General features: G+C 35.4%; 1 protein-coding gene across 1 annotated transcript in view; it reads right to left on the bottom strand.

The window, feature by feature from the left end:
* Positions 1 to 12,702, bottom strand: part of RGSL1 (regulator of G protein signaling like 1) — a 134,843-nt gene that overhangs the window by 19,677 nt on the left and 102,464 nt on the right. Inside the window, exon 12 of the mRNA XM_064595523.1 lies at positions 11,323 to 11,428. Coding sequence (XP_064451593.1) covers positions 11,323 to 11,428 — 106 coding nt within the window. The remainder of the gene's footprint in view (positions 1 to 11,322; positions 11,429 to 12,702) is intronic.

Genomic DNA, 12,702 nt, shown 5'->3' with positions numbered 1-12,702 from the left:
ATAATGTCTTTTTTTTCCCAAGGAAACCCTCTTTTTACACTGTCAATTCAAAGCAACCTCTAATTGACACTCATTTCAGTGAGGCAGAGCATGAGTGATCAGTTGTTATTGATCAATATTTCTAAATTTCTTTTGCTGACTTATTCTTTCACATTTTCTTAAATATAGGTGCTCTTAATGTTTTATCCTCAATCTTCTTTACTTTTGCTTTATGATTTTTTTTCCCCTGGGTAATGTCTGCATCCTCTGGGGTTTCAGTTTTCATTGATATGAGGAAATGGTTTCAGTTTTTTTTTTTTTTTTTACTTTTTTTTTTTATTCTTATGTTAATCCCCATACATTACAACATTAGTTTTAAATGAAGTGTTCCATGATTCATTGTTTGTGCATAACACCCAGTGCTCCATGCAGAATGTGCCCTCCTCAATACCCACCACCAGGCTAACCCGTCCTCTCACCCCCCTCCCCTCTAGAACCCTGTTTGTTTTTCAGAGTCCATCGTCTCTCATGGTTCGTCTAAAATGGTTTCATTTTATTTTGATTTTCATTGATAGCCTATCTCTAGTTCTCATGACCTCCATTTCAAAATTCCAACTGTCCATTCAACTTCATCTTTGTCATAGTTATTATTTAAACCTCTATACACACATCCATATGTTGTCCAACTTATTCTTTCTCCTTTATATACTTATTTCATTAAGTATGATGTTAGCTGCAAGTTTTTTTTAATAGATGACCTCTATTTGAATAAGATGGTATACTTCCATTTTAATTTTATTGAGAATTTTTATCATGAATAGGTGATGGATTTTGTAAAATGCTTTTCATTCACCAATTGGGATAATCATGTGGAATTTTCCACCTTATTTTATTAATATGGCATGTTGTATTAATTGACTTTTGGATGTTAGAGCAACTGTACATTCCTGGGATAAATCCCATTTGGTTATTTTGTATAATATTTTCTATATCTTTCTGGATTTGGTTTGCTAATATTTTGTTGAGGATTTTTATATCTAGATTTGAGAGGGAAATTGGTCTGTAACTTTCATTTCTTATGATATCTTTGTTTGACTTTGGGATCAGGATAATACTTTTTTGACCTCATAGAATAATTTAGCAAGTGTTCCTTTTCCTCTATTTTCTCAAAGAGTTCATGGACTATTATTGGTATTATTTGTCCTTTAACTATTGCATAGATTTCTCCAGTGAAGCCATCTGTATCTAGACTTTCCTCTGTGAGACTATTTTAAGTTACTAATTTAGTTTCTTCTCTTGTTACAGATTTATTCACATTTTCTGCTTCTTGAGTCAGTTTCAGAAATTTGGTTATTTCTAGAAACTTACTAATTTCATCTAAGTTGTCTAATTTGTTCCTTGCATTTCTTCAAAAATCTAATTAATTTCTGTAGAGTCAGTGATTATGTTCTCTTTCAGTTCAGATTTTGGTGATCTGTGTCATCTCATTTTTCCCCCTTGACCAGTATAGCTAATGTTCATCTTTTTTTTTTTTTTTTTGATCTTTACAAAAAACCTATTTGTGCCTTGATTTTTTCTTCTTTTTTTTTTTTTGGTCTAGATTTTGTTGACTTCCACTATATTTATTATTTACTTCCTTCTACTTTCATTGAGTTTAGTTTGAATATATCATTCCAACTTTGGTCTCCATTATTTCTGATGTGAAGTAAACTTTAATCTTTTTGTAGTTCCCTTGAATATAAGTCATTTTTCTCTTGTAGCATTTAAGATTTTTCTCTTTGTCTTTCAACATTTTTACTATGATGTGTCTAGATTTGGATCCTTTGAGTTTTTCCTACTTGGGGTTCATGAAGCTTTTTGTATGTCTTAATTAGGGCTTTAATAAAATTTGGAAAATATTCAAAAAATTTTCTGCCTCTCTCTTTCCTCTCTTTCTGGGATTTCCATTATTTGCATGTTGGTGTGCTTACTGGAGTCTCTCAAGTCTCTGAGGTTCTGTTTATGTTTCTTTATTCTTTTTTTTCTTCAGACTGGATAATGTCTATTGAGCTATTTTCAAGTTCACTGCTTCTTCTGCCAAATCTGCTGTTGATTCTCTCTAGTGAGTTTTTCATTTCAGTTATTGTACTTCTCAACTCCACATTTTTATTTGGTTCTATTTTACAATTTCTATCTTATTAATACTTTCTATTTGATGAATCATTGTCCTAAGACTTTCCTTTAATTTTTTAAACATGGTTTCCTTTGTTTCATGAAGCAATTTGCCTAGAAGACTTTGGTAAGTCCGATATCTAAATCACCTCAGAGACAGCTTCTATTGACTGTTTTTTCCTTCTGTGTATGAACCATACTTTTCTGTATGTTTTTTCTTGGGAGGTGGGGGGTATGTCTCATAATTTTTTGTTGTTGTTCTTTAAAACTGATGTTTTAGATAAAATAATTTACAGAGTTCTGAATTTTTTTTGAAAAGTTTGTCCAGTTTTATTACTGCTTTAATGGGGAGACAATTTGTGATGTGCTTACTTCACTATTCCAGAAGTCTGATTCTTCCTCTTCAGTCATTTTAAACTCTGTATCTTCTCTTCCATTTCTACTCCCACTGTTTAATTAAAACTTTTAATATCACTTGTCTAAACAACTGCAGTGACCTTCTGACTATTATTTCTGTCTTCAGTCTCTGATTCTCAGACTCTTTATATATCATTACTATTTCTGCCAGGGTAATGTTTTTAAAATCCATATAACAGTTATTTCTGGTACTCTTGTTCCAACAAATGCCAAGGAATTCTCATTTCCAGTTAAGCAATACAAATTCCTTAATAATTCATTTAAAATCTTCTTTCTATTATTTGGTCTCAATCTGGCTTTCTAATCTTACGCTTTATGTCCCTTCACCTCATGCATTCTATGCTTTAACACCACTGGACTATTTTTAAGTTTTTAAGTATTTTTATATTTGTGAGTTTATATGTTGGTGTCATTTCTTTAGCTTGGAAGGTTTAGCCCCAAATACTCTCATTTCTTTGCACATGCACATGAATTTGTACATGTAGTTTGGGGCCTCTTCTGACTCTAACTTTTCCTAGTCCTCACTCAGAATTTCCTTCTCTTTCCTATACTCTTATAGTAATTAGCCAATATTTTATTATAACATTATAAAGTCAGCCTTGTATTTTATTTAGTTCTGTATTAGATTAAAGACAAGGACTATATTTCATTTTTTGTAACATTAGTGTCTGGGACACAGTATATGATCAATGACTGTTTATTATATTGAATGAGGGCTAGGGACAAAGTTTAAGAGAATTGCAACTGTGGTATCCCTGGGCCATTTTCTTTTGGTCTTAACTGAAGATATGAAACTGAACTATATGACTTCTGTGATATTTATACTCAACTAAATTGGAAAATAAGTATTTCTGTAGACGTAATGGAGAGTGGTGAGTGGTACAAATTGGAACAGCAAAAGGAATAAATGATTGATGCTCAGAGAATAATTTCAGTTCCCCGAAGGGAAGGGAGGTCTATCTAGTGTATTTAGAAGAGACAGAGGACTTACCACTCTCAATGAATGTTATCAGTAACTGAAAGCATACTTCAGAGAGCTTTCTCTGTGCAAAATATTCTCCCAGTGACTTTGACTACCAAATTTGTATGTGTTACTATATCTTTATCTTCTTTAAGGACTTTTCATATACCTAGTAATTAATAGGTAATTACTGAATAAAAAAATGAATTATTGAATGGATGACATGGCCTACAAGAAAATCATAGTCAAGTTGAGAAGATGAAAAACATACTTAAAAAATAAAGAGCAGTAAAAAGTAGTACATGGTAAGTGTTTGTGTTGTATTTCAGACATTTAGTATTCAGAGAAGAGGAAATCATAGCATACATCTAATTGAAAAAGTTTTAATGTAGAGGTGGCACTTATGCTAAGGTAAGTAGAAAGAAAGGTGAGTGGGCACCTCTGAAAGAAAGGGCCACAGAGTTTTTTCCTAGCAGTAAAACCTTAATAATATTGACTCTAGGACTGATTATAAGGGGGAGAGACATGAAGTAAGGAACCATTTAGGAGGCTACTACAGTAGTACACAATCCAGAAAAACAAATAGCAGGGATATATGTATAAAGATGTTTATTGTGGTACTGTTTATGGCCATGAAAAATTAAAAATAATGTAACGTCCATTAAAAAGTCAGTAAAAGGGCACCTGGGTGACTCAGTCAGTTAAGTGTCTGACTCTTGATTTCAGCTCAAGTCATGATCTCAGGGTCATGGGATCCACCCCTGTGTCAGACTCCTTGCTCAGTGGGGAGTCTGCTGGAGATTCTCTCTCTTCCTCTCCCTCTGCCCCTCCCCCCACTCCATGCTCATCTTTTCTCTCTCTTAAATAAATAAATAAATCTTTTTTGTTAAAGTCCATGAAAATGTCCATAAAAAAACTTGCTAGGGATGCCTGGGTGGCTCAGTCGGTTAAGCATTTGCTTTTGGCTCAGGTCATGATCCCAGGGTCCTAGGATTGAGTCCCACATCAGGCTTCTTGCTCAGCAGGGAGCCTGCTTCTCCCTCTGCCTGCTACTCCCTCTGCTTGTGCTCTCTCTCTTTCTCTGACAAATAAATAAATAAAATCTTATAAAAAAAAAAACCCCACAAACATGCTACATCTATACCATGAAAGGAGGTAGAACTCTACATACTGATATGAAACGATGTCCATGATAGTTTTTTTAGGTTAAAAAATGTTATTGTATAATATATATTGCATGGTGTCAATTTTAGAAACAAATAATGGGTTTAAAATACAAAGTGTGTGTGGGGAGGAGTTAAGATGGCAGAGTAGTAGGGGGACCCTAAGCTTTTCTTGTCCCTTGAACACAGCTAGATAGTTATCAAATCATTGTAAACACCCAAGAAATCAATTGGAGGTTTGAGAGAACAAAAACTGCAAGTCTACAAGTAGAAAAGCAGCCTTATTTGGAAGGTAGGAGGTGAAGAGAGTTGACTTGTGGGAGATATAGCTGTGGATACATCGGCAGGGAGGGAGCCTGCTTATGGAGTCTACCACAAAGTATTATAAGGAGCAGAGTGCAAAATCTGAACTTTTAGAAGTCTGCTACTGTGAGGGATGTGCCTGGCTTAAAGGTACTCAGGTGGCAAAGTGGGGCAGAATCTGAGGAGTCACAGCATGGTCTCAGGATCCCCTGGGTTGCAAGAAGAATGGGTGGCACTAACCTGCTGACTGTTCCCAGGCATAGTAGGGGGTAAAGCCCGCTGAGAGCTGTGGGTCTTGGTGCTGGCTTTTGCTCTGTTTTGCCATAAACTTCAAACCACTACACAGTCCTGCTATGCACGGTCATGTTACTGCTTTCCTGGGACTCCCTGGCAAAGGGCAAAAGTGCAGCGAGACCCTCCCCCGGAGGAGCAGCATGGATCTGTGTTTCAGGAGTCCCTAAAATTTGGTGTTTTGAAACTCAGCCATGTGACTGAGATAAAAAAGCTTGGACACAGGCAGGGTGAATTCAGGGTTCAGATGGAAACTGGGGATACAAGTGAGGTGACTGATTGCTCTTCTGTGAGGGCTCACTGAAGAGTGGGGGCCATGAACTTTCAACTCCAGGACTAGAGAGCAGGGTGCTGCCATATTCATCCCATCCATAAGTGCTGAAAGCTTTCAGGGAGCAAAACAGCACCATCTAGTGGAAGCTGGAGCTGCTTACAGCAAACCCCGCCCCTTGTGCCCTGGAGGTGCATTTCCACTGAAACAAGTCAGCCAGAGAATCAGGGCCCAGACCCTTTACCCAGAAGACCAGCACAAACAACTGGCTTGCACCAAGTCTACTGATCATAGAGTGCTTTTTCATTTTTCTTATTTTTTTCAATTCCTCTTGTTAATTTTTTATTATTTAAAAAAATTTTATTTATATATATTACATATATATTTTTTCTTTTTTTGGTTTATTTTCAGGGTTTTTTCCCTTTGTTTTTGAAATTTTTTTTTTTTTAAATTTTGGGATCTACATTCTTTTAACAGGCTGACCAAAACACACCAAGGATCTAGGGGTTTTGTTTGTTTGTTTTTGGGGTTTTTTTCATTGTTTTTGTTTGTTTTTCTTTCTTCTTTCTTCTTTTCTTTCCTGAACAAAATGACAAGATGGAGAAATTCACCCCAAAAGAAAGATCAGGAAGTAGAACTCACAGCCAGGGATTTAATCAATACACATATAAATAAGATATCTGAACTAGAATTTAAAACAACAATTACAAGGATACTAGCTGGACTTGAAAAAAGCATAGAAGACACTAGAGAATCCCAGAGATAAAAGAACTAAAATCTAGTCAGGCTGAAATTAAAAATACTATAACCAAGATGTAATCCCAAATGGAGGCCATAAAAGTGAGGATGGATGAAGCAGAGAAGCAATTCAGTGATACAGAAGATAAAATTATGGAAAATAATGAAGCTGAAAAGAAGAGGGAAAGAAAGGTAATGGACCAATGAAGGTAGACTTAGGGAACTCAGCAACTTGTTAAAACATAATAACATTCATATCATAAGAGTCCCAGAAGATGAAGAGAGAGAAAAAGGGGCAGAAGGTTTATTCAAACAAATTATGGCTGAAAAATTCCCTAATCTGGGGAAGGACACAGACACCAAAATGCCCATTAAATTCAACAAAAGCTGACCATTGCCAAGGCATATCATAGTCAAATTCACAAAATACACAGACAAGGAAAGAATCCTGAAAGCAGGATGGGGAGAAAAAGGTCCTAAACCTGTAAGGGAGACAGATCAGGTTTGCAATGTAGCAGGCCAGAGGAGAGTGGCAGGAAATATTTAACTTGCTGAATGGGAAAAATATGCAGTCAAGAATTTTTTATCCAGAAAGGCTGTCATTCAGAATAGAAGGAGAGATAAAGAGTTTCCCAAACAAAAACTAAAGGAGTTTGTGACCACTAAACCAGCCCTGCAAGGAATTTTAAGGGGGACCCTTTAGGGGAGACAAAAAGAGCAAAAGCAATAAAGACTAGTAAGGACCAGAGAATATCACTAGAAACACCAGATCTACAGGTAACACAGTGGCAATAAAGTCATATCTCTCAATAATCACTCTGAATGTAAATGTATTAGCTGCACCAATAAAAAGACATAGGATATCAGAATGGATAAAAAACCAAGATCCCTCTATATGATGCCTACAAGAGACTAATTTTAGACCTAAAAACACCTGCAGATTGAAAGTGAGGGGATAGAGAGCCAACTATGATGCTAATGGATGACAAAAGAAAGCCAGAATAGCCATACTTATATCAGACAAACTAGATTTTAAAACAAAGACTGTAACAAAAGATGAAGAAGGGCATTATATCATAATTAAGGGATCTATCCATCAAGAAGATCCCAAATTGAGACACACAAATATATAAATCAATTAATAATAAACATAAAGAAACCCATTGATAATAATACAATAATAGTAGGGGACTTTAACACCCCACTTACAACAATAGACAGGTCATCTATGCAGAAAATCAACAAGGAAACAATGGCTTTGAATGACACACTGGATCAGATGGACTTAACAAATATATTCAGAACATTTCATCCTAAAGCAGCAGGATACACATTCTTTTTGAGTGCACATGGAACACTCTCCAGAATAGATCACATACTGGGTCACAAATCAACCCTCAACAAGAACAAAAAGACTGAGATCATACCATGCATATTTTCAGACCACAATGCTGTGAAACTTGAAGTCAACCACAAGAAAAAATTTGGAAAGACCTCAAATACATGGAGGTTAAAGAACATCCTACTAAAGAATGAATGGGTTAACCAAGACATTAAAGAAGAAATAAAAAAAAAAAATACATGGAAGCAAATGAAAATGAAAACACAACAGTCTAAAACCTTTGGGATGCAGCAAAGGCAGTCCTAAGAGGGAAGTATATTGCAATACAGGCCTATGTCAAGAAGGAAGAAAAGTCTCAAATGCACATCCTAACCTTACACCTAAAGGAGTTAGAAAAGGGATAGCAAATAAAGCCTAAAACCCAGAATAAGGGAAATAATGATTAGAACAGAAATAAACAATATAGAAACAAACAAACAAAACCCGAGTAGAATGGATTAACAAAACTAAGACCTGGCTCTTCAAAAGAATTAGTAGAATTGATAAACTCCTAGCCAGACCTGTCAAAAAAAAAAAAAGAGAGAGAGAGAGAAAGGACCCAAATAGAGATCACAACCAACACCACAGAAATATAAAAAATTATAAGAGAATATATGAAAAATTATATGCCAACAAACTGGGCAACTTGGAAGAAATGGACAAATTCCTAGAAATCAACAATCTACCAAAACGGAAACAGGGAGAAATAGAAAATTTGAACAGACCTATAACCAGCAAAGAAATTGAATCAGTAATCAAAAATCTCCTAATAAACAAAAGTCCTGGGACAGATGGATTCCCAGGGGAATTTATGTGTTTGTTTGTTTGTTTATTTTGGGGAATTAATTTAAAGAAGAGTTAATACCTATTCTTCTCAAACTGTCCCCCAAAAATAAAAATGTAAGAAAAACTTCCAAACTCATTCTATGAAGCCAGCATTACCTTGATTCCAGAACCAGACAAGGACCCCACTAAAAAGGAGAATTACAGGCCAATATCCCTGATGAACATGGATGTAAAAATATCACCAAAAATAGCAGCAAATCTAACTCAACAGTATGTTAAAATAATTATTCACCCTGATCAAATGGGATTTATCCCTGGGCTGCAGGGGTGGTTCAATATTCACAAATCAATGAATGTGATACACCACATTAATAAAAGAAAGGATAAGAACCATATGATACTGTCAATAGATTCAGAAAAAGCATTTGACAAAATACAGCATCCATTTAAAACCCTCAAGAAAGAAGGGATGGGGGAACATCATGCAACATCATAAGGCCATATGTGAAAGAACCCTAGCTAATATAATTCTCTATGGGGAAAAACTGAGGGACTTTCATCTATGGTCAGGAACAAGACAAGGATGTCCACTCTCACCATTACTATTTAACAGTACTGGAAGTCTTAGTCTCAGCAATCAGACAACAAGAAGAAATAAAAGGCATCCAAATTGGTAAGGAAGAAGTAAAACTGTCACTATTTATAGATGACATCATACTCTATGTAGAAAACCCAAAAGACTCCACCAAAAAAATTGCTAGAACTAATACATGAATTCAGCAAAGTTGCAGGATATAAAATCAATGTGCAGAAATCTGTTGCATTTCTATACATCAGTAATGAAGCAGCAAAAAAAGAAATCAAGGAATCGATACCATTTGCAATTCCACCAAGAACAATAAGATACCTAGGAATAAACCTAACTAAAGAGGTAAAAGACCTATACTCTGAAAACTATAGATTGTTTATGAAAGAAATTGAAGAGGATACAAAGAAATGGAAAAGCATTCCATGCTCATGGGTTGGAAGAACAAACATTGTTAAAATGCCTTTACTACCCAAAGCAATCTATACATTTAATGCAATCCTTATCAAAATACCACCAACATTTTTCACAGAGTTAGAACAAGCAATCCTAAAATTTGTATGGAACCACAAAAGACCCCAAATAGCAAAAGCAATTCTGAAAAAGAAAAACAAAACCAGGGGCATCATGATTCCAGATTTCAAGCTATATTATAAAGCTGTAGTCATCAAGACAGTATGGTACTGGCACAAAAACAGACACATAGATCAATGGAACAGAATAGAGAGCCCAGAAATGGACCCTCAACTCTATGGTTAACTAATATTCAACAAAGCAGGAAAGAATATCCAATGGGGAAAAAAGACAGTCTCTTCAATAATGGTGTTGGGAAAACTGGACAGCAACATGCAGAAGAATGAAACTGGACCACTTCCTTATACCATACACAAAGATAAATTCAAAATGGATGAAAGATCTAAATGTGAAACAGGAATCCATCAAAATCCTAGAGAACACAGGCAGTAACCTTTTTGATCTCAGTCATAGCAACTTCTTAGTAGACATGTTGCCAGAAGCAAGGGAAACAAAACCAAAAATGAACTATTGGGACTTTGTCAATATAAAAAACTGGACAGCAAAGGAAACAACAAAACTAAAAGTCAGCCTATGGAATGGGAGAAGATATTTGCAAATGTCATATCTGATAAAGGGTTAGTATCCAAAATCTATAAAGAACTTACCACACTCAACACCCACTCCCCCAAAAATAATCTAGTTAAGAAATGGGCAGAAGACATGAATAGACACTTTCCCAAAGAAGATATCCAATGGCTAACAGACAAATGAAAAGATGCTCAACATCACTCATCATCAGGGAAATACAAATCCAAACCATGATGAGATACCACCTCACACCTGTCAGAATGGCTAAAATAAACAACACAAGAAACAACAGGTGTTGGTGAGGATGCAGAGAAAGGGGAACCCTCTTGCGCCGTTGGTGGGAATGCAAACTGGTGCAGCCACTCTGGAGAACAGTATGGAGGTTCCTCAAAAACTTAAAAATAGAACTACCCTATGATCCAGCAATTGTAGTACTAGGTATTTACACAAAGGATACAAAAATACAGATTCAAACCGGTACATGCACCCCGATATTTACAGCAGCATTATCAGCGATAGCTAAACTATGGAGAGAGCCCAAATGTCCATCAACTGATGAATGGATAAAGATGTGGTGCATATATACATATACAGTGGATTATTACTCAGCCATCAAAAAAAAAAAAAAAAAAAAAGAAGAAGAAATTTTGCCATTTGCAATGACATGGATGGAGCTAGAATGTATTATGCTAAGTGAAATAAGTCAGTCAGAGAAAGTCAAATACCATATGATCTCACTCATATATGGAATTTAAAAAGAAAACATGAACATAGGGGAAGGCGGAAAAGAAAAAAGGAGAAAAGGAAACAAACCATAAGAGACTCTTAATGATAGAGAAAAAACTGAGGGTTGATGGAGGGAGGTGGGTGGGGGATGGGCTAGATGGATGATGGGTATTAAAGAGGGCACTTATGATGAGCACTGGGTGTTGTATGTAAGTGATGAATCACTGAATTCTGCTCCCGAAACCAATATTGCTCTGTATGTTCACTAACTAAAATAAAAATTTTTAAAAATAAATACATAAATAAATAAATAATAAATTACAAAGTGTGTCTTGCATATGTGTATGATATATGGAAAGAAGTAAAAAATCCATATACAAGAAGATAAATTCAGAATTAAACATGTTGAGATTAAAGAGAGCTTGTGTCTGAAAAATATTGCTTTAACTAGATCCTATGTCTTACCTGGGTCTTAATGAGGGCTTCCTTGCACCAGTCTTTCTTAGGAAGGACATTTTCCTATGTGAGGGTGAAAACACCTTTGGTTCTCTGACAATTTTCACTGCAAAATCTAATGAAAAATCACAAATTTAGGTGATTATACACCATATTATAAAGAACATTTTAGAGAACAAGAAGGGACACATTAAAAAGGATATTTATCAGACACTGAGTACATGTAAACACCACAGTCCCCACAACTGCCAGCATCTCAGGACATTACTGCTGAAAAGAGACTTGGGGATGATCTTTACCCCTGACTTCAGTCCAGATTGTTTTCTAGGTCTGTTGGCCATTAGGCCAAGAACCCACCTTCCTCAGAAGACTCCTAAGACCAAGTCCATTGTATTTCTTTTCATTTTAACACCAAATGTTATCTATCCTTCCCCTAATCAGCCATTTTGTCTAGACCATACTCCACAAGACATTCAGTCTGCCTTGACACCTCTGTTATCCCATCCTATGCCCTTTCGCTTTCTGGAACTCCTGCTCTGTAATCAGCAAACTGTCACAGAATCTTGAGCTCTTTGTTAAGTGTTTCCTCTATCTTCTTGCTTTAACTGAAATCATTCTCTTTCCTGAGAACACTGTTTCCACTGCAAGCTTCTTAAAAGGTATTCTATCACACCATACACAATTTGGAGTGGGTGTCTGGTTCCCTATTGCCATATAAAAACCATTATTTCAAAAAGTATATTAAAACATTACTACTGAAGAATAATAGAGTCCAAGAATCTCAGTATCTTAGGAAAGCCCTTTGAGGTGAGTATTGTAGAAGAAAATATAAACTATCAACTCATTCAGGGCAAGGATGATATATTACTTATTTCACCCCCAGAAATTAGAACATGTCCTAGTTATGTAGTCAATGCTTTAAAATGTTTATTAAATAGAATATACTCCCACAGAAAATTTTTGTATGGTTTGGTAATACTAGCAGTGATAGCATAGAAAAAAGATAGAAAGCAATAGAAGTATATACTGGTTCTAAATAAATGCAATTTAATAGGTGAAAAAAATAAAATCCAGACTATGGAAGACTAGATATAAAAAAAATCCACACAAAAGAAACCTGAAAACCTCCTGATGCAAATACTTATAAATGCTGGATAAAAAAACCCCACATTTTTAAACTCATATATAAGCTTGTAGAAAATTACAACAAAACAAAATAAAAACAGAAATTAAAAACAAAGAGGATGTTAGAAACCAGAAAGTTAAGCTGACACCCTAGAGGTATTTGCAGTATTAAAACCACAACAGGTCAGAAGACAAAACCATTGGCCTTTAGAAAATGAACAACAACAAAAAACCCTGGCACTGCTTTTCTTCTCAAGACACTTA

This window comes from Mirounga angustirostris, unplaced genomic scaffold, assembly GCF_029215605.1.
Source record: "Mirounga angustirostris isolate CCGP_5_RB_7025 unplaced genomic scaffold, mMirAng1.0.hap1 SCAF_6, whole genome shotgun sequence".
Taxonomy (NCBI): Eukaryota; Metazoa; Chordata; class Mammalia; order Carnivora; family Phocidae; genus Mirounga; species Mirounga angustirostris.
Note: the sequence above shows the minus strand (reverse complement) of the source record. Positions and strands in the feature narration are given on the sequence as shown.